Here is a 22,093-nt window from a genome sequence, read left to right as displayed (position 1 = left end):
ACTATATAGCTCATGAGCCCCCACCACTGTGCTTACCATGATTGTTTATTATTCAGCTAGACTTAATTACCTTTTAGAACTGAGCATTTCCTAAGAGTTCAAAGCAGTTGTAAAGTATTCTCCTCCTTCTAAAGTCTATGACACATTCTGCTTCAAGTGCATGCAGAATTCAGAGCCAGGTGGGCTCAGAGTTAAGATCGCACATGTTGCAAAGACTTAACTCACAGTTCCTATTTGTTAGAGGATAGTGTTCTGATGAAAACAAGAGAAGGTCTCTAGACTTTTGAGTTTCCCTCCAGCTGGTGCTTATGGTAGTAGTAAGAACTTGAGAGATGGCCAAAACTGAACCTGAGGCATTCTCCTATCCATATATCCCACAGCCATCCCAAGTGATCGCATCTCAAAGGTAGCTCTCATATCTCTTCAGTGCCAGATATTTGCTCAGCCTCAGATCTCTTTTGAGCCCAAACTGACTTGATAATATTAATCTTGGCACTCTTCCCCATGCTAGCTAACTTCCACTATATCTAGTGGTTTATCAAGTACATCTAATTGATGAGATCTTTGCACACTTATTTGGAATACCTTTGACTGATGGTATTCAAGTTAGACTCATTCTCTCTTGGTTAAGGTACCAAGAATATAATTTTATCCCTTACCTTTGGTGGGATGAGATAATTTGATTCATTTAATCAGTTGATCCTACCTAATAGGTACTTCCTAATTCATTGTCAGAATTGTTACAAAGGACATTCTTTGTCAGGATTGTAGCAGAGTAGATGAGGACTCTCAAGCTAGAGTAGCACTGTCAGTGAGGCCCAGAGAGGGTACACCTCATTTCGGTTCTCTTTTGATCGATAGACCAACTATCGGACAATAATAGAAAATTCATATTTGTGATTATCCTCATTGCACTCCTAGTAGGAGCTCTTGTTCCTTCTTACCACCTTTGAAATCATAAACCCACATTGGTGAATCTATGGCATATGTGCCGGTGGTGGCTTCTCCCTTCCCCCTCTCTACTTATGCCTGAGGACATTTCTCACATGACCTACCCCTTTGCCCAAGAGCCCAAAGGGAATGAATGCTTCCTTCCTCCCCTGTCTGGCATAAGAGGAGGCCTCTCATGTGGCACAAGGGTTGCTGTTTGAACCCTCAATCTCTAAAAGGTTCGCCATCGCTGTCATAAACCATTATTTCCATGCATCATGCCATTTCCTCAGTTATAAATTTAATCTAGTAAGTCTTCTTAAAAGTATTTTTTTATATAGAGAGAAGGTTAAATAACCAGGGCATTTACTTTGGCCAGGGAAAGGTAACTGTCAATACCCCACAAGTAAATGCTGGCTGTCAGTTTTTGACTATCTTCATTTGCAGATTCCTTTCAGCTAGTATATGTGAATCCTTTACTAGAATCATCCTGGTATTAAAGACCTGTGAATGAGCCCTACCAAAGAAACTCTAGGCTTGGCCTCTACTTACCATCTCAATTTAAATGTAGAGATTATTGGTTTTTCTGTACAGTGAGTGCCTACTCAATAATTCCTTATGGAGCAAATGAATTATTTCAGTTTTGCCTGCTAGAGCAGACCTACATTGACCTGCCTTTTGAGGAAAATCATACCTATCTGAACTCTCAGAAACCTTGGTTCTTTATCTTGGCAGTCTTTTATCTTTAGAAATTTCTCTCCTTTCTCCCCCAGGCCCCCTACTACCCTTCCCCTGAACACACATCCACCTCTGGCTCTGAAAACAGTTTTTATTTGGCCTTTGGAGAACATGTGTCTTTTAGTCACCCTGTTTATTGTTCCAGACCAAAAGAACCTTTATTGACTGCCATGATTAATATTCTCACTCTTTTTGTTCAGTCATTTCAGTCATGTCCAACTCTTAGTGAACTTATTTTAGAGTTTTCTTGGCAAAGATACTGGAGCAAAATTGAAATAATTCATTTATTCCACAAAAAATTATTTAGGGGGCAATCACCATACAGAAAAACCAGTAATCTCCATGTCCTTGTTAAATTCATTTTAAGATGAGGAACTGAGGCAAACGGGGCAAAGTGACTGGTTCAGTCAGTCATTCAACTAATAAATGTCTGAGAACTCTAGTTTTCTTGACACCAGGCCTGGCATCCTATCTACTACTCCACCTACCTGCTGGCCTCCTCCCAGTGTTATCTCCCTCTCTTAGAATGTAAATTACCTGAGGCTTGGGACCACCTTGCTTTTTCATTTGTATCCCCAGTCAGTAGCATTATTCCTAACAGACAGTAATGAATAAGTGAATGGAAAATAATTAATGAAACTTTTATTATATATCAGGCTCTGTGCTAAAGTCTGGAAATAAAAATACAAGCCAAAGAACTTTATATAACAACAACAACTAGCATTTCTATATCACTTTAAGGTTGGAAAGTGTTTTACTTTTGTTATGTCATTGTCCTCTACCCCAGATATCTCCCAAATCCAATTGTCTTTCAACCACCAACCCTTCCATTCAGTAAATTCCAGTGGCTTCCTAGTTCCTTCAGTATCATTTATAAAATCCTCTGGCTTTTAAAGCTCTTCATTATCTGGCCCTTTCCTACCTTTCCTGTCTTCTTACATCTGAATCATTCCCAAGTAGACAGACATATATTCCAGGCTGTTCCTTGAACAGGACACTCCATCTTCATACTCTGGGCATTTTCAGTGACTATCCTTCATGACTGGAATTCTGTCCCTCTTTTCTTCCTCCTGCTTTCAAGGGCTTTTTCTAACCTAAATGCCTACCTTCTTCATGAAGCTTTTTCTCTTCCTCTGTTAATCTTGGTGTCTTCCCATTGAGTTTACTTCCATTTTGCCCTGGACAAAACATGTTTACATGTTGGCTCCTCCATTGGAAATTGAGCTCTTTAAGGGCAGGGAATGTTTTGCCTTTCTTTGTGCCCTTCTGGTAGTTAAATATAATTAACCTAAATCTGGAATGTACTTATAGCTTAGTAAATGATTTTTGGCAGGTAGGTGGCACAGTGGGTAGAATGTCAGGCCTGTAGTCAGGAAGACTCTTCTCCCTGAGTTCAAGTCTAGCCTCAGACACTTACTAGTTGTGTGACCCTGGGCAAGTCACTTCACCCTTTTTGCCCGGGTTTCCTCATCTGTAACATGAGCTAAAGAAGGAAATGTCAAAGGACTCTAATGTCTTTGCCAAGAAAACCCCAAAAAGGATCAGAAAGAGTCAGAAATGACCATAATAAATGTTTGTTGACTTGTTAACATTCCTTCCCAATGTTTTAAAAAAATGAGATATTTGGATTTAAGTTCAATTTAGCCCCTGACTTTATTATCCTAATTTTGGTTCATCAGAAGTACATTTTCCTTTTTTTTAAGTAAATTTTAATTGATTGCTTTTGCTTTCATATCACTTAAATTTGTCCCAGGATTTTTTCCCCCACACCTCTCCCAGAGAACTGTCCCATATAATAAAAATATTTTTTTAAGAAAAGGTGAAAGATAAAAAGAAAATCAACAAAGCATATCAATCCATAGAATTAACTTGGAAAGGTATGCAATGTTGGATATTTGTAGGCCTCCCACCTCTGCATAGGAGAGGCGTGTCTCCCTCTTTCTCTTCTTTGGGGCCAAGTTTATACAATTAACTTTAATTCTTTTCCAATGAGGCTGTTTTCCTTCTCTCATGTCTAATCATTTTACCTCTTTTGGTTTCTTCCTGAAAATGAGGGAATGATGATATCTAAGAGCTCTGCCAGGGATGATGATGTATGATATTTGGTGTCTGGAGACTCTTGATGTGACTAGACACCACCTACTAACCATTCTGAATACACAAGGAGGACCAAGTGAGAGGCAGTATTCACAGCTCTGTTGTTTAAAAGAAAGTAATTAGTGCTGTATTTTAACAGAATGGCTCCTCTATTTCTGTAGCATCTTGAGAATTCTCAAAATGTTATTGCAGTCTTGGGAAGTCATTCTGTTAAAATATAGCAGTAATTACATTTTAAAATAACAGCTATATACCTCTTTCTTTTGGACTTTAAAACACGTTATTAACTTCTCACAAAAATTTTTCTAGCTCACCTTTAATACCAAATCTCATAAGTGTTAATATTTTTTCTTTCACATATTTGGATAATATCTGAAAAAGAAGGAGAGAAGTAACAGACAGATGAGTTTTTAATAAGATTTTCCAGTTTATAAAATGCTTTGCCGAAGCTAAGAACTTATGACTTGTCCAGATTCAATTAGTTACTAAATAGTGAAATACTCAACTTGAACTCAGATCTTCTGACTCTTTCTACTCTACTATCCTGTCCTAATAAAATGCTTTATTAAAAATCACTGAATATCCTAAAGAAGAAAAGTTATTATGAGGGAGAAAGAAGAGGAGAATAGTATAAAATGAAAGCTGTTGATCGGTTTTGGAAATAAAGATTAGAAGGTATTTCATAAAACATAGAAAGAGAAACAAAGAGAACAAATTGCTTTATTCTTAGAGTCCCACCAAAACTTCTCGCTTCTAACATACAGACCTTCCTGGTGTACGAACCAAAGGTGTTTAGCACAACCCCAAGTCTTGTGTATCCTGGGCTGACAACCCAGGAGTAGCAAAACAAGTTAAAAACCTCATCAGAGATGGCTGTTGACCAGTATCTAACTCTTATAAAGTCTGAAATAAAGCCCGTAAGAAATCTGACTGGTAACATTACTTTTTATTTAAATATTTTGCTTCCCTCTATAAGTTTATGTTGCATGCCATTAGGTACATAAGTTAGATAACATAGTGGTAGAACATATTTTACATTCTTTATTGTTTTATATTTTTAAATTTCTTAGTTTGTATTTAAGCCACTTTCAGACTAGTTTTGCAGCACAGTTGAAAGTCTGTTATCTCTTGCTTGCTAACAGTTTGTGCAGTACACATACACACATACACAAAAACACAAAGGCACATACACATATACCACATGTGAGCACACACATACATTGGAGTAAATGTTTAAATTCATGAAATATCTGTCTTAGTTACTCAATTTTAACATTTACTGGAACCATTTGTTTAATGTTTCATCTTAAGAGATATGAAGCATCTAGGTGGTGCAGTGGATAGAATGGATAGTGGGCCTTGAATCAAGAATACTCATCTTCCCGAGTTCAAATCTGGCTTCAGACACTTAATAGTATGGTTACCTTGTACAAGTCACTTCACCCTGTTTGCCTTAGTTTCCTCATCTGTAAAATGAACTGAAGAAGAAAATGGCAAATCATTCTAGTATCTTTGCTAAGAAAACCCCAAAATGTGATTACTATGAATTAGATATAACTGAAATGACTAGACTACAACAACAATACCTTAAGACAAATAGAGAGAAGGAACTGATTACGTCTCTCTAGTTTGGTCTGATAAGATTATATCTGGAATATTATACCATAATAATATCACGTGAAGGAACTGGATATGTTTAATCTGGAGAAGAGAAGACTTAGGTACAACACAGTTTTGTCTTGGATTTGAGGACAGACCCTTGAGCTTTGGGGGCCAGGTAAAGACATCTCAGTCTTTTCCACAAGCTGTATTGCTTTTGAACTTTTTTGAATTATTTCATTATGCCCTTTGGGTCTCCTCCCCCCTTTTCAGCTTCCTTTTGTGTGCTCTCTTTTATTAGATTATAAACTCCTTGAGGGCAAGGACTCTCTTTTTATTTGTATTTGGATCCTCAGTGTTTATATGGTGTCTGGCACCTAGTTGTTGCTTAATAAATGTAGATTGATTCATCATTTTCTGGTATGTTGTTTATCCCATTAGAATATAAGTTCCTTGAGGGCAGAGACTACTTTCATTTTTCTTTGTACTCCCAACACTTATAATCCTTGGCACATCATAGGCATTTGATAAACAATTATTGATTGATTGATAAAAATAAAAACCATGGAAAACAAAGTTCTTCCACTCCAGCACTGCTATTTAATATATGTCTAAAGGTGATTAAGGACTACAAAATGCTTTTGTGTCACTTCTTTTTGTATGAAATGTGTCTGCTCTTTTCATAGCTTCACTTTTATCTTTTGCATTCATTACAATTTCTTTTTCATTCTTTCCAATGACCTTTTAGAACTTGCCTTCATCACTATTAATTATTTTAGATAAATCTTATGTTACCTTTATAGTTATCAATTAATATGAATTATTCAATCTGATAGTCTCAAAACTTTGAAGTGACATTTCCTCATTAAAATATCATGAACATAAAATGTGGAAGACAAAAAAGAGAAAAAGAAGCCATCATTTACCTTCTCAAACATTTATGCCATAATCAATTAATGCAATTATCCACACTGGCATAGTTATTCAATATTAGCCAAATGCCTTTTTCCTCCTTTCCTTATCTTTCTCCAATCAACCAGCATTTATTGTCTACTCTGTGTTGGAGGTACTATGAGTACTATGTGAGTATCAAGGTTGATTCAGTCTTGCAGGATGATGATTCAATATGTCAACAAATCCTACATCTCCGTTGCTTGTACTCCTCATGCTGTACATACCACATCCCCCTTCTTGACTTCTTGTCTTGTGCACTTCTTTTTCTGATGCCTCCAGTGGAGGTGGGGATCAGTATGCCCCTCTGGGTAATCTTTAACCAGAATGATAGGTTCTGCTAGGCTTTCCCCAAGACATTGGTAATGGGGTCCCTTCTAGAAAAGGATTTCAATGTAAAATATTAATATCACATATATGATAGTGCTTTATTGCATCCACCACAGAACAGACTTAAAATAGAAAAGATTCATAAATATCCTTTCTCAAATAATAGCAACCTAAAACAATAACCCATCACACACATTCTTCTCTTCTGGGAGCCAGAGACAACTTTGTGGGAATTCCCCTTGTACCTAGAGCGCCTGAGAGACTGTGATGGCTGTGAGCATCTGGCCAGCCTTTACATGGCCAAACTGTACTTTCTTGAGTTCTTCGATTTACAGGATGATCTGGTAGAAGCAGTCTTTTCCTTTGAGCAGTTCTTCCCCCTTGTTTGGCTGGCACAAGACTTGGGGACTCTGCGTTTCTGATACCATAAGCTTTTGGAAAATTTTCTGGAAACACTTATTGTTCATCTTTGCTCAGGAAATGAAATAATAAATCAGAAGCCATTGGCCATGATCTCAGTCTCACCAAGGCAAGCACACATTGCTGTTATAACCACTTTTGTTGCTGAAGGAAATGAGGAGTTTAAGAAAAAAATACTCCCCTGCTTAAGGAAAGTATAAAGTAAAGGAATTAATGGCAAGGGCCCCAGAAGATAATGGGCTCAATGGTGTGAGGCCTCCCTCTTACAGACTACCTAGAAACTTGTTTTTTGGACATGAATCCCTTCTCTCTATAACCAAACATTACCTAGTCACTGGAGACTGATCAGCTCTTGCTGTATCATTTCAGCAAAGTCCATATCTCTTAATAAGAGGCCCCTGATAGTGCCCATTCATCCATATCTAAAACTTTGTAGTCACTCTTAACTATTCATTCTCCCTCATCTATAAAATCTAGTCACTTACCACATTTTGTCGGTTCTCCCTCCAAAATATCTGTAGCATCCATCCTTTTTTCTTAGATGAATATTATCTTAATTTTGGCCTTCATTACCTCTTAATTGATTTCCTCTACTATTTGCCACAAAGTTGGCAAAATAATCTTTATAAGGCACAGATGTGATGGCCACTCTTCTGCTCAAAAATATTTGGTGGCCCCTTATTACTTCTAGAAGAAAATACAAACTCTACAGTCTGGCCTATACCTCCTTTTTGTTATTTTTGTTATTTAATATTTATTCTTATTCATAAACCAGACATTCCAGCCATATTGGACTTGCTATTTCCTGATCTCCATACTCCATTTCCTTTCTCTCCATATTCCCACAGACAATGCCCTAAGTCTGGAATGTATTTTCACTTTCTATTTACCTCCCAGGATCCCTGTCTTCCTTTCAAGTTCTGCTCAGGTCCCTTCCTGTCCTCTCCATGTACTCATCTACTTGTTTCCCAATTTGTAATATTTTTTTCTACCTCATTTTTCCTCATACTTTTGTGTATTAATATTTCCTGTCCTCCTCTCATCCCCAGTTGAATGTAAATTCCTGGTATGCAGGTACTGTTTAATGTTTGTCTTCCAATCCCCATTTCCTAGAAGAGTCCCTCAAACATAATGGGTTCTCAAGTGTTTGTTGTGTTGAATAAAGCATTAAGTTGTTGTTTCCTTGAGAACTAAGTCCACATTCTATCTCTTTGTCTCATCTGAGCCTCAGAGCTTGCCTCAGAGCTTATTTTTGTATGGTGCTGGCTCTTGGGTTTGTTGAATCAATTTAAAAAATACTCATTATTCTTGCTTTTATTTCATTTCAGTTCATTTACAAATGAGTTCAGAGAGGGATCCTCTTCTCTTCCCTCATTCCTCCAGGCCAAATACAAAGGGGAAAAGAACTGATGTAGAATAAGGGACCTTGTGCTAAGTGGTTAGTAGAGGAGAAAACACTAGTAGTGATTAGTTTATAATTATATGTGCACAAAATTATATTGCACATGTATGTATTGATTTTGTAGTATGACAGTAAATTCATATAGAAATTTAAGGATGAGGTAAGGAAGTCATTCATTAAATATAAAAATTTAGAAAGTAATTTAGTTTTAGCAATAAATAGTTTGGAAAGAAATTCATAGCTATGCCTCAATGCATTTATTCATGATGTTGCAAATTTATTTGTATTCTGGATGTGAATCTTCCTGAAAGATCACTGTGGAGGCTAGGCCCTGGAGCTTCCAGTTCAGAACTGGAATGAAATGAAATACTCTTAGACCATTTTACAGTTAAGAGAAGGAAGGCTACTAAGCCACAGCCCAGAAGGAGTGGGCTCTCAATGAGGGTAAAGCATGGAATCATTGGGCGTGCCCTGCCCCTCTTGGCCCAAGGTCAGAAGCCTGAGTGATAGAAGAGTTGTTTTGGTGCTTTCAATTTAGGAGACTAGGAAGCAATGTGGGTAGTGTGAGCCCTTCTCTTCTAGGCAGTTCACTTCTAAGGAGGGTTTCCATACTTTTTAAAGGAAAAACATTTCGAGTGTTCAGGATCTGGGGCTCTGGGAAATGCTAGCCCAACCTCTATGGCAGGGCCCTAGGAAGGTATATCGCTTCTACCACAAAATGCTCAATTATCTCTTGTGAGTAATTTTTTCCCCTGAAAAGCCTAAGAGATTTGAGAGAGAATATTTTGGTCATTTAAAAAACCAATACAAAGGGACTTTTATGTCTGAAAGCTGGTTTTTTAATGGTCAAAATTATACTTCAAGAGCATTTCTTTTTCTGTCTTGAAAGGTGGGAATGTTATTGAATGATGCCCCTTTTATGTGTTACAGAAAGAGCCCTGAAGTCAGGAGATTCACAATTGAGGCCTGACTTTGCTTTTAATTCACTATGAAATCTTGTGGGCAAGTGCCTTAACTCCTCCTTTTCAGCTGCCTTTCATGTAAAATGTGAGTGTTGTGTTAGCTGATTGCTAGGCTCTTGCACAGCTGAAGCCATCTAGTAGGCTCTGCTTTGTGGCGAGAGTTGTAGCATAGATGTGGTATGATGGTCAGTCAGTTCCTGTGACATTTTACAAGGAGATTGTGTTTAACTGTTTGGAGAAAATGCAAAATGTCAAACGCATGCATTTGTGTGGAATTTCAGCTGGAAACTTTGGATGAATGGAGCCTGGGCTCATTTCTGAGGGTATGTTTCATACTAATATTCATTTTTGCTTTGACACAGGCAAGCTTTGTATGGACATTTTTCTACTGACTTTTATTACTAGTCTTTTACTCTGAAGAGTTCTAAAATATTGGTATAAGTAGATGGCAGTGGCCATATGGCCCTTTAAATTCTTCTCCCCAACATTTGTAAATGTTGATAGGATATCTTTTAGGTACTATCTTTGCATAACATGGCTGCCACTTAGCATTCATTTTTATTTAAACTTCTGCTAAGTAGTAAATCGATTATTTCATTGCCTTCCTCTCTTTTGAGTGTTGTCTAAAAAAAAAACACCGGTTCCTTAACAAGCAGGTATTTATGGAGCCCATGCTGGGTTCCAGGTACTCTGCTAGGTTCTCTGAATGAGCAATCATGACTCACAAGACCTTTCATCCAAATGGGAAAGATGATGGTGGTGGGTGTTAAAATATTCTCTCCATGCGCTGGAAATGAGTCATAAGTTATTCTGTATCGTGCATGTCAAAAGTGCAGTTATTTTCTTGTTGATGCAGAATAAGTTCATTTTAGGGAAAGTTTCTCCTTGTGTACCTTCTTGATTCACAGGCCTCCATTTGCATAGAGGTAGAAAGGTAGAGAGCTGCAAGACTCATTAATTTGTTTCTGGTGCAAATGTTCTCTTTACTTGTAATGTATTAATACAAGCCATTAAGCTAGAATTTCTTCTGGCAAAAACAATCCCAGCAGATGGTAACTTTTCTCTCTATTAATTTTGGATTGGACATATACTTTGGCTTGTTCGGTCATGTCATAGTTATAACATAATAAGGCTCATTCAGGCAGATATGATGGTAATATAGTTATGGATATGTACAATATCCAAAGCCACTTCCCAGCTGATTTCCACTATGTGAATAGCTGGGGTTTTCTATCATAAATATCAAGGTTAATTTGCCCCTTAATTAAGACAGTCACTAATAAATAGGTGTCCCCTTTGTAGTAGGAGGAGACATGGCTGGGCTGGCCTCAGGTTGCCAAGTTCCTATTAGGTGGGATACTGTATCCTTGCTTCAATATCTCCTTTCCTTGGGGTGGCTGCTTCTTCCACTGACCTTGATTACAACTTCAGTAGTTGGCTTTTGTAAGCCATAGTTATGGCTTCAAAAAAGATGTGCCCCTGGTGACAAGCCTCTTTGACCTAGACCTTTTCTGACAGGTATGCACATTTTATATTCAAAGACAATCCAGTGTGGTAGGGCCTGCTAGAGGGTGTGCTCTTTGTGTTGAGTCTAGCCTCATCTGATGATTTGGTCCAAATGGGAAACTTCTCCTGTGGAAACTCCTGCTGCCTGTACATTACCAAAAGGGGTCAGAGATTCAGGGACTTGACCAGAATCTCACCATTATTATGCATATGTCAGCAGCAGTATTTGAATCCAGGTCTTCCTGACACCAAGACTGGCCCTCTAATGGAATGGGAATGCTGAATTTCAGATAAGTGCATATTTGGCCTAAATCCATTCTCCTGACATTTCCTTCATCAGTTTGGTTAGTTGGGCAATGATGGTGAACATAATTCAATCAAGTTGTAGGAAGGAGTTTTCATTTGGTACCGAAATTTTTTCAGTAGAAATTATTGATTTGTTTTATTTTGTTTCTTACTTGATGTTAACATCTATCAAGTCCTCTATTTCCCAAGAGTCTCCTTGATGATTTTCAGTGTATATTAGCCCTTTTAGCGTTATATTACTGGTAGTCTGTTTTTAAAATAAATCAATTAAAATGTGCAGCTGTTCAGTTAAACTATTAGCCAGTAGCTTGAGACTTCAGTAGGCATTTTCCAGAAATGCTATTTGGGAATAATATATGGAACACCTGACAATTAGCATTTTGTTGCTTCCATTTTGACCAGCAGTTTCCCATGGCCTGGTGTGTGTGTGTGTGTGTGTGTGTGTGTGTGTGTGTGTGTGTGTGTGTGTGTGTGTCTATTTAGGATAGGTGACTTTAAGGACATAAGGGTTTGGTGTAGATGGGGAAGGAGTCAAAATCATTTTCTGACTGCTGTTGTTAATGAGAAATCTCTTACTTGAAAATAGACCTATTTAGTCTGACTTATAATAAACATTAGTATTGGTGTCAAAGTGCATACAAAAAGTGTTTTATTTCACTTGTATACATTTATTCAGGCATGATAAATTAAAGCATCCTATGTATTTAATATATACTTTGTGGAAGGAGACCGCGATCAAACAATAGAGCGAGCATAATTCAATTTGCTTTTGTCAGGCCACCATTGTTCTATACTTCATGTCAGAAAATTTTCATAACCTCATTTGATAAATTTATGAAAATTGTTTTCCCCAGCATCGAATTGAAGCCTTTGTTATTAAGTAGACTTGGAGAAAGGAACTTAAAATGGAAGGAAGGACTCTTGTTCTTTTTTTTTTTTAATATGCTATAGCAGGGAAAGAAGTGTTTTGTTTGCATGTGTTTCCCAAAGGGAGTTTAATTACCTCTAAGATTGAATTGTATTCCTCAGCATAAATATATGATTATAGTTGGCCATTCATTACATGTGAAATTATCCAATAGTCCATATCTGATAATGAAATCAGAATTATTCTGGCTATTAGAGTTTACAGCAATTGATACCACTTTAAAATACTCTAAATTTCCTGAGCTTTACAATGGTAGACTTTTTCAATTTCTGTGTGCATTTCTTATGGTATTTTAAAGTGCTCAAATATTTAGTAGAGGTAGAGATGAATTTTCTTGTGCATTAAGTGAATATTTTTTTAATTTTTTGCTTTGCTATTTAATTAAATTTGGTTTTTTATTGCAGGTTGCCTGCATGCAATTTATAAATGCCCTTGTTACCTCTCCTTATGAACTTGATTTTCGGATACATTTAAGAAATGAGTTTCTCCGTTCTGGACTTAAGAAAATGTTGCCGGTAAGTTGTATACTTGGTTTTATTATCCAGATAAAGTTTTGTATCTTTCTATGTTAATAAACAAAGCTAGGTAAATCTAACTCATCAGGTATAACTTCTTCAATTTGTTTTGATCAAAGGCATTTTATATTTTAGTTTTGGCCTCTAAATATTGTTGTAATAGCAATTATCTATATCAGATAATCTAGGCTTGTTAATAGTGAGTCCAGCAATGAATTAATTTCTCTGTTTTGGAGATTGGAATGCTATTATTTTTTGAGAATTGAATTATTTTTGACAGTTTGGATAATTTAATTTACATTTTCTGCCAAGAGGTCTTGTTATTCTCTAGAAGATATCCCAATCATTAAGTACAAATTTCTGTATCTTCATTATCTCAAGAACATAGCACTATATTTGATAAGATTTACAACACATTATTTATTTAAGTATATTTGTTATGTGACTAATGCCTTGAACCTATTTAATTTTAATTTAATATCCAGGGAAAGTTTTAATTAATTGATATTTAAATTTAATATTAAATTTAGCATTTTTGCTAAGTGTTTTAGCTATAGAGGGTATTCTAATCCCAAGTTCTGTTGCTTTATAAGAGAATATAATTCCACCTCAATTACTCCATGTCAATTGTAATTTTTTTTAAAGTTCCTGTCCTACATAACATTGACCTTTGGGCATGTGTTCTCTGACAGCATAAGATAACATATGAAGCATCCCACAGATTACAGAAAACCCATGAAGGTTGTTTTCAAAAATAGAACATGTTAGCACATATCTCTGACTCAACAAATTTAGATTGTTTTGCTTTGCAAATTATCACTGTCATCACAATATAAATTCTGTTAAAATCAGGGTGGATAATTAGTTCTCAGTTAATTACAACTTAAAAATAAAACTTAGTTTAGACTGTTTTATATGGAATATGTATAAAGGCAGTGCTAAATATTTATCACATGCAATGAAAGTAAATTAGCATAGTGTAATTAGTCACATTTTTATGAAAATTGTTAAAATGTCTTGAAAAATTTTACCTTTGTATTTAATTTTAGTGACAAAGTAGCCATTAACTCTATTTATATTTATTCCATTGAATAATTACAGGAAGTTTTTCCCAAAATGTATTCCACTCATTTTTATCTCTCTAATTTGAACTGCAGAATCCTTACATTTTCCCTTTAAAAGTCAAGTGCAAAAATGAATATCCTTAGCCCACATGCTCTATCACTTTTAATCATATTCAGTTGTGATAAATCGATTTGAGTCCTGAAAATTTCCAACTTAAAAGAGACATATTTAAGGGCATTGCAGCTGAAATTTGTCAAGCCCAACAATGCCTAGTGTGGCATGCTTGAAGACTTTTTTATGATTATTTTGATTATTATTATTAAAATATTGTAATGTATGTGTACATATAACCAAAATAGTATTAATCCGCAAGTTACTATGTTGTAATCACTCTAAACAAATATGAAATGGGAGTAAAAGGAGAATATGTTTTAGAGCCCTTATTTAGACAAAAACATCTTATAACTTTATTGCTTTGTAATCAGAAAATGTCATTTAAAAATTTAAAAACTCTTTACGAAAATTTCCATGACATACTTGGGACAGTTGTGCTTGAATATATCTCCTTCTGTTTGTTTGTCCTTAATACAATTGGTTTACATACATTGCATATGTGATTGTTCTCACCACATGACCTTTTAAACCATCGTTTATTAGGCTACCAATTCCGAAGGATTCCATTAAATATAGGTTTGTAGGAAATAGTTTAAAGGAATAGGGCTTCCCATTATAAATCTGATAGGTAGATATTTGACTTTGGATATGGAAAACTTTGAGGTATGTAAAAGAGTAAGAAGTCCTTTGATTTTCATACTTGGAGATTAGTTGCAGTGGCTATCTCTTAGTAAATGTTATGTCTGACTAAACATTTGATACTCTTGCCATGTTTATGTGTAGAAAATGAGGTTGTTCCGTACCCATTGGCCTTTTGATCAGGAAAATACCTAATGTTATTTGGAAGCTCATTGACTTTTGAAGTTTTCTTTTTTATAACAGGGTCTGAAAGAAAAAGACAATGATGAACTTGATATCCAGTTGAGAGTATTTGATGAGAACAAAGACGAAGACTTAAATGAATTATCACATCGTCTCAATGACATTCGAGCAGAAATGGAATATCCTTCTGATAAAGCACAAAAATTATTTTTGATATATTTCTGAAGGAGGTTTGGATTAGTAAATTTGTAGTTCATTACATGATGTTCTTGTCCACCAACCCAATTTGCATTCACTTAAGTACAGTGGAACTTCACTGGAATCCTGTATTTGGGCTTCCTGCTGTGGAAGTGTCAGACTGCTTTTAATGAGCTTCTTCTGGTACTGGTGACAAGTAAACCTCACAGTGAACCCAGACTATGCTGAAATCTTTGCCATTATGACCCGTGTCATAGCAAGGTTCTTATTTGTATTCTTTTTTAGGTATGTAGTAGAAGATGTGTTTATTGAAATGAACTGGAACATCTGAGGGGGAAATTGAATATATGTCTTTAGGTAAAGTACCATTCTAGTTGACTAAATTGGACTCTGTGGACCCCCAAATTCAATTTACTTCTAATACGCGAGTGATTTACTTGTTCTTTAAAGATAAGATGCAATTCACTTGATAAAAGTGAGTAACTGCTATAGAGATGACTATTATAAATGTTAGTGATTTGGGATAGTGTGAGTTTATTATAGCTGGCAAATATAATTGCAATTATTGATAAATTCATATGAAATTAATAGTTCTATGGGACAATATGATATCCACTAGGTGTTAGCCTCCTACTGTGATGAGCTTATAGGATTTACTTAGGAGGCAGTGTCTTCCCCCTCCCTTTAATGCATGATGCACAACGAATCATGATGAGCAAATTAAGTGAGGAAGTTCTGATGTTTCCCTATTAACCTTTTTTAGTTTGTAATCATGGTGACACTAGGTTGAGATAATGTTTCTGGTGACAATAGTCCTTTTTAAATTTTCTTTGTTCCTATAGGAGCTAATACCACCAAATTAGCATATTGATAGGCTTTATTTCACCCAGCTAACAGTAGGCGAATGTAACACTCAAATCAAATAGTACTTTCAAAAAGTTTTGTCAAGATTTTTTGAATTTTCAAAAGTGTTTTAGGCATTCTTTTTCATAGTTGTTTTCCTCTTTTATAATATATAATGTAAATGTGAATTTAATTGAATCTGTAAGCTATGTTATATAGGTAAATGGAAGTATGTTACTGCTAAATCTCCATATTAATAACTAAATATATTTCAACCGTCATTTGTTTTATTTGCCATCTTGTATAAAATATTGAAATGATAAAAATTATTAATTATACTTTGGTCTAATAAGCATTTTATTAAATAAAATAAAGCTGCTTCTGTTATTTTATGTTGAATAACTCTGGCATGAAAAATGTCAGTAGAAATGGAGTCTCCTTGGAAATCCAATTCTAGCAGCTCTTTGACTTAAGAGCATAAAAACAATAAGCACTAATGTCATCCATATTCTCAAGACTTAAGAGGAGGGAAACCAGTGTGGGTTTTAAAATTAATAATCAATAATTAAATATTATATTTTATAAAGTTTTATTATTAATAACCAAAGCAAAAAGAACTGCCTGAATTCAGCCTGGTCTCAGGTCAAAAAGATGGAAGAGGGAGGAGTTACAGCCACTTAAATACAATCTTGCAAAACGTGGGATGCAGGAAAAGAGAGTTTTGGGAAATACTAAGGGATTTCTGAGGGATGAAGTCCAAAGGCTCAAAAATCTCCATTTATACACAAGTAAACCCAAAAATCCATATTCTCAGAGTAAGTCCTTGGATTGTATACTGCTAATGATTATGGAGCAAAGGCTACATTGTACTTTAATAAAAATAATGATCCAACATTTGTTCATTTTAGGAACTAATATAAAAAAACCATGTCCTTAAATCCCTTCTCTTACTATGTTTCTGAACTTGTCAGTTCAGAAAACACTTTATGTAAATGTTACAAAGCTAGTCCATTGAACTTAAGTTGAAGAAGCATTTACAAAAGTTGTTTTTTTCTCGGGAGGAATGGGCAAAAAGTCTTGCAATGTGACAAATGAAACTCTTATTATGAATCTTTGATTTTTTCTTAACTGATTTTTTACTGATATGAATGAAGTCTATCATCTTCTTTATAACATGCTGAAGGATACTTCTTCTGAAAATTACTTGCTATCCATTCTACAACATTTCTTGCTCATCAGGAATGATTATTATGTCAGGTAAGAGTAAATGCTGGCAATATTTTCTTGTTGATTTTGCTTCCATTAATTTAAAGATATTAGAAAGGATGAGGTCATACACCCTACTTAGATATAAATACCTGACAAGAAACAGTTACAAAAAGAACATCCATCCATAGACAGAATGAGATAATGAGATTTATTTAGTAAATTCTCCTGATTTATTGGTTTTTATATCTTAGGTAGCAGTTATGAAGTTCTGGATAGTATGCACTGTCACACTTTCTTTCAGAAGTACTTTTTTTTTAAAGTTCTTGTCTTATTATTCACTTTTAGCTATGCAATAATTGCCATTTAAACTTCCAGAAGAATAATAATGCAAATCTTTCAGACATGGAGGCATTAGGATCTATGGACTATTAAAAGTATTGTATTATTTAACATTCTCCAAATCCAGAGACTGCTGCCGTATGGATCCCAAAGGTTAGGTGTTCAGGCCTCCTTCACAGCTTATTGACTTTTAGAATTCAATACAGCCTTGATTTTCTGACTCTCAAATATCGGCAGATTAAAAACAAATTAGAAGCAAGTAAATTGATCACAGAATTGATGCCTGATATCAAATAAGGATGGAGAGTTACTATATTAATGCCCAGAATAGTAATGGAAGGTCATGATAGTGCCAAATAATTTAGAAAAGAGGATTAATTTTAGCTTTTTCTTCGTAGGAAAGCATGTTATGTTTTAGATAAATTTCTTTATCAAATCATCAAAGACTTTTAAAAAGGAGACCCCAAGAAGTTGTCTTTTTTATCTTGAAAATTTAGTTATGTTGTCTTTTCACTCCTAAAAATGCTACCTAAATGATATTATTGTTCAGAGTCTATTATTTCCATTTATAAATGAAAGATTAAATAAAACTGAAGGCATTTTATGTTCTTGCTCATTGATGCACTGGAAAAAGCCGTTGTCTCTGGTGTCCAAAGACCTAAGTCTTATCCTGACTCATTCATATGATCTTATTGAAAGCACTTAATCTCTTTGAGCCTCAGTTCCCCCATCTATAAAATTCAGAAGTTGAACAGGAAAAACATTGAGTCCCTTTCCAGTTCCTACATTTTATGATTAAGTGAATAAATGAAGGAATGGAAGTATATTTATTAAGCAGTTATTGTGCTAAGTACTAGAGATCCAAATCAAAAAGTAAAGGAATTCTTGCTCTCAGGGAGCTCTTATTCTAATACAAGCTTCAACTACAAATAAGATGGGATGGTCCCATGGTCCATAGAGTAGAGAGTCAAAACAGATGGTAGTTAATATTTCTTTTTTTTAATTAAAATTTTTTTTCCTTTTAAACATTTTTTATTTGGTAATATTTCTTTTTTATGTCATTTCCACAAATTAAAGAAAATCTCTTTTATATATTGAACTATTTGACAGTGTCAGGGACTTTGATTTTCTTGGTCTTCAGAAGCTGTGACTGCTGAAGAGGCAGGGACTCCAGCACTTTCTACAAGAATTTGCCTGTTCCCCTTTCCACAACAGTTGTTTCCCTGCATGAGAATCCATGGTCAAAGTCACATATTCAAGAATACTAACTTTTGGAGTAGCCTCGTTTGATTTCCTCACTGTAGGTTAGAAAAGAAAGTTGCCATATTGAAAAGTAGACATTAATCCCTCCTGTTATATCTCCTGAGAGAGTTTTACAATTTGAATGTTAAAAGGGAAAAAAAAGTCAACTTATTCTTTCATCTTCTTTCTGTCTGACTTTTGACGAATTTTTTATGAGGATTGTTTGTCTTTGTTCATCACTAGGCCACAATATTATAAAATCATTGAAGAATGTGTTTCACAGATAGTGCTCCATGGTAGCGGCATGGACCCAGACTTCAAATATCGACAGAGATTAGATGTTGACTTTACTCACCTAATAGGTATGTAATTAAATCCCTGATCATCTTTACTTTAAGGAAAAGAAATGGTTTTAAATTCTGCCTCTTCTATAAAATCATGAGTCCTTAGGTTCTATACCTGTGGTTATTCTGTGAATATGGTTGTTAACTATGATGATTATGGGAAACTTACAAGTAGATAATTAGAAATACTTTCCTGTTTAATACTAAGAAACTTTACATTTATTTCCAGTCCCAAAGACTGTGAAGTGCTTCTGTGAATGCCTTATTATCAAATCATTCATTCAGATTCTGCTGATTCCAATGAGACATTATACATGTGTATACCACTCCAAAAGAACTCAATTGAAATTAACCTCAAAGTTGAATTCCTAGAGTACAATTTTAGAAACTGAGTTACAGGCTTGTTTTGACCTTCTATCCCTTTTGAACTCAGTTAATTTGTCCTTTCACATACCTTTAAGGCAGAGAGAGCCTCCATTCCCCACACCAAAGATTAACTACAAATGATATCTATTTACCTTTACAAATATCTTAAAGTGAGATTCTTCAACCCCCTTTCCCCAATGTGTTCTTATTTCTGCATTCTATACAAGTAGTATTATTTCTGCCTTACATGGGCAAAGAATGCCATCCTTTCTTTTGTCTTTTGTGCCCTTTGAAATCTTTGCAGTTGCTTACAGATGGACCAGATGAGCAATGGTAGGAAGCTCAGCACAAACACTTCTCATCCACCCCCATTCCCCATCAGTTAGCTATGTGACATTGGAAAGGCATTGAAACTCTGGACTTTGCTTGCCTTATGTATAAGTCAGTGGATTTAGGCAGTAGGCTCTCTTAAGTTGATGATGGCAGCTCTCCAATTCAATGATTGCTGGTCATCAGAGCTACTCAAAACACAATTCTAGTGATGGTGATTTAGTAATCCGACTTTGTCTATAATAGGTCGCACATTGTTACTCAACTTTGTATTCCTTATCGTGCCTGAGTTAATACACTTTAGTTATGATCATAAGGAAGAACATAGAGTATATCTACTGGGTCTAGTACTTGCCATGTGCAGTAGGCATGGGGAATTTAAGCGGCAAGTTTACTTTGATGATGATAATTTGGCTCAAATGGATCACCCTTAGTTTCTGTTCTAACATGATACCAGCCCCTTTTTTGCTGTCTATTTATCAATCTTTCTTTGGTTTTGTGGAATGATATACCACCCTAAGGAGAAATTCATTGCCATTGTATGTATGATCCTTCTTTTAAAAATTAAAGTAAATTCTGACAACTTGAGCCAAAGAGTGAGTATTTCCACCTCAATTACTGAAAAATATGAATATGAAGTATTTTTGAAGGGATGAAATTTGATTATTCACCAAAGGGCACAGTAGAAATTTTAGGGAGGTGATCATCCTTTTTATGTAAAGAAAAAATTTTGAAGTAGTTCAAAATATTCAAGAATGGAGTACTGAGCTTCATACCACTGCAAATATTCAAGCAGAGGCTAATGAACTTCTGACAGGAATATTTAAAGAAGAGATTTCTACATTTTGTGTAGGGTTGGATTGCATTATCCAAAAAGTCCATTGTAGCTCTTGAGTTAATATGATTCTGTTGCTTTCTGCTACATATGGTAGTGACCAATATAATTTGAATACTTGAGTCTCTTAGGGAGTGAGTTTTTTTATGTCATTGAGAATGATTTGTTAATGGCATATTGGTCATATAGAAACTGTTGCCTCTGTCTTACTTGTTAGGGAATTGGAAAACTTACTCTTAAGTAGATTTCATATATTTCCTTCCTTTTGCTTATACTTATGACTTAACAAATCTTGTCTGGAGAAATAATGTGAGGTAAATCTCACCTGTACCCGCTGTGCCCTGAATTTGTTAGGTTTTACTGTATATTCATCCACTTTAGCTTATTGATACCACTTTAGAATTGATTCATTTCTTTTCCTATGGCACCCATAATACTTGCCCTGATACCAAACCCTGAAAAACAGATCAGAAGGTCTGTCTGATCTTAGAAAAGACAAAACCCATTGACAAAGACAATTTATATTAATACTAGAGAAGAGATAGGGACAGAACATGCAATTTCATTCATACAAGGAACTCTCAGGCCATGAAACTCCCTCAAGCAGTGCAGGTGGAGACCTTCTGTTTAACCATTATCTCAGGGACTTTCTTAGAGCCCAGAGAAGCTGTGACTTGTGCAGCTACATTGTTAGGATATGTTAGAGGTGGGACTTAAGCCCAGGTCTGCCTATCTTTGAGGCCTGCTCTCTGCAACTGCCCAGTGCCTCTTAGTGTTTTAGGAATTAAGTCTGGAAGAATTTTATATGGACATTTCCATTCCTCAATGAGTCTATATTGAAGAATAACATTTTGCAGTGGGAAAAAATAGACTTGCTTATGTTCTACTTTAGGAATGGTTAGATTTTTTCCCTTTTATTTCTCTGTCTTATAAAAATTGAAGTTATATTCTTGGGAGATGGAAGAAGATTCTCCCTCGTATTAGCTGAAGATAGTCTGAAAGCAATACAGCCTTTTTCTTGTAAGTATGTGATGATATAATTTCTAATTGCTTTTGGTCAATCTTAATAGATGCATGTGTAGACAAAGCTAAAGTAGAAGAAAGTGAACAAAAGGCAGCGGAATTTTCCAAAAAGGTAAGATTATGCAATTCTAGAATGGCATTATTTTATAATTTAATATATTTCTCACCTTTACTTAGAAACCAAGAGGTCAGGAAAAGTTTTATTTTAATCGTATACTCTATTATGTTTTTAGCCAATGTTGTAACTAGTGTCTCTGGATATTTTGTAGTAATAAAATAAGATTGCCATTTTGCACTTTCCCTTTGTCATCATTCTTAATACACTGATGTAGAATACAATGTATTCTATATTACAATGATAAAAGAAATCATATGATTCATTTGAAATGGCAATAAATAAGTTGTTCAAATGATATGAATGATAGCAATCATTAAAATAAGTTTTCATCAATTTCCTCCAGTTCTTCTGCTCATGGTAAGGAACTCCAGAGAGAGCTGAGAGAGATGTCCTACCTATTAGAGAACCTCAGATTGATGGAAATAAAATTAAGCACTTAAATTTGTTTTTTAATAATTCTCTGCTTCACAGGCTTCAAACTTCTGTGTAGCATAAGTTTGTTGTAGGAAAGGCTCTTGAGCAAACCTCACTCTTAAGCCCCCATGGCCATGGTCATTGTTG

General features: G+C 35.2%; 1 protein-coding gene across 5 annotated transcripts in view; it reads left to right on the top strand.

Moving 5' to 3' along the window:
* Nucleotides 1-22,093, top strand: part of DIAPH2 (diaphanous related formin 2) — a 931,826-nt gene that overhangs the window by 238,462 nt on the left and 671,271 nt on the right. For all 5 annotated transcript variants that reach the window (XM_056809150.1, XM_056809153.1, XM_056809151.1 and 2 more), the window contains 5 exons: nt 12,574-12,684; nt 14,746-14,864; nt 16,867-16,983; nt 18,760-18,878; nt 21,462-21,526. In XM_056809150.1, the coding sequence (XP_056665128.1) occupies nt 12,574-12,684; nt 14,746-14,864; nt 16,867-16,983; nt 18,760-18,878; nt 21,462-21,526 (531 nt within the window). The remainder of the gene's footprint in view (nt 1-12,573; nt 12,685-14,745; nt 14,865-16,866; nt 16,984-18,759; nt 18,879-21,461; nt 21,527-22,093) is intronic.

This window comes from Monodelphis domestica, chromosome X, assembly GCF_027887165.1.
Source record: "Monodelphis domestica isolate mMonDom1 chromosome X, mMonDom1.pri, whole genome shotgun sequence".
Taxonomy (NCBI): domain Eukaryota; kingdom Metazoa; phylum Chordata; class Mammalia; order Didelphimorphia; family Didelphidae; genus Monodelphis; species Monodelphis domestica.
The sequence above is the reverse complement of the archived record's forward strand: the minus strand, read 5'-3'. Positions and strand labels throughout refer to the sequence as shown.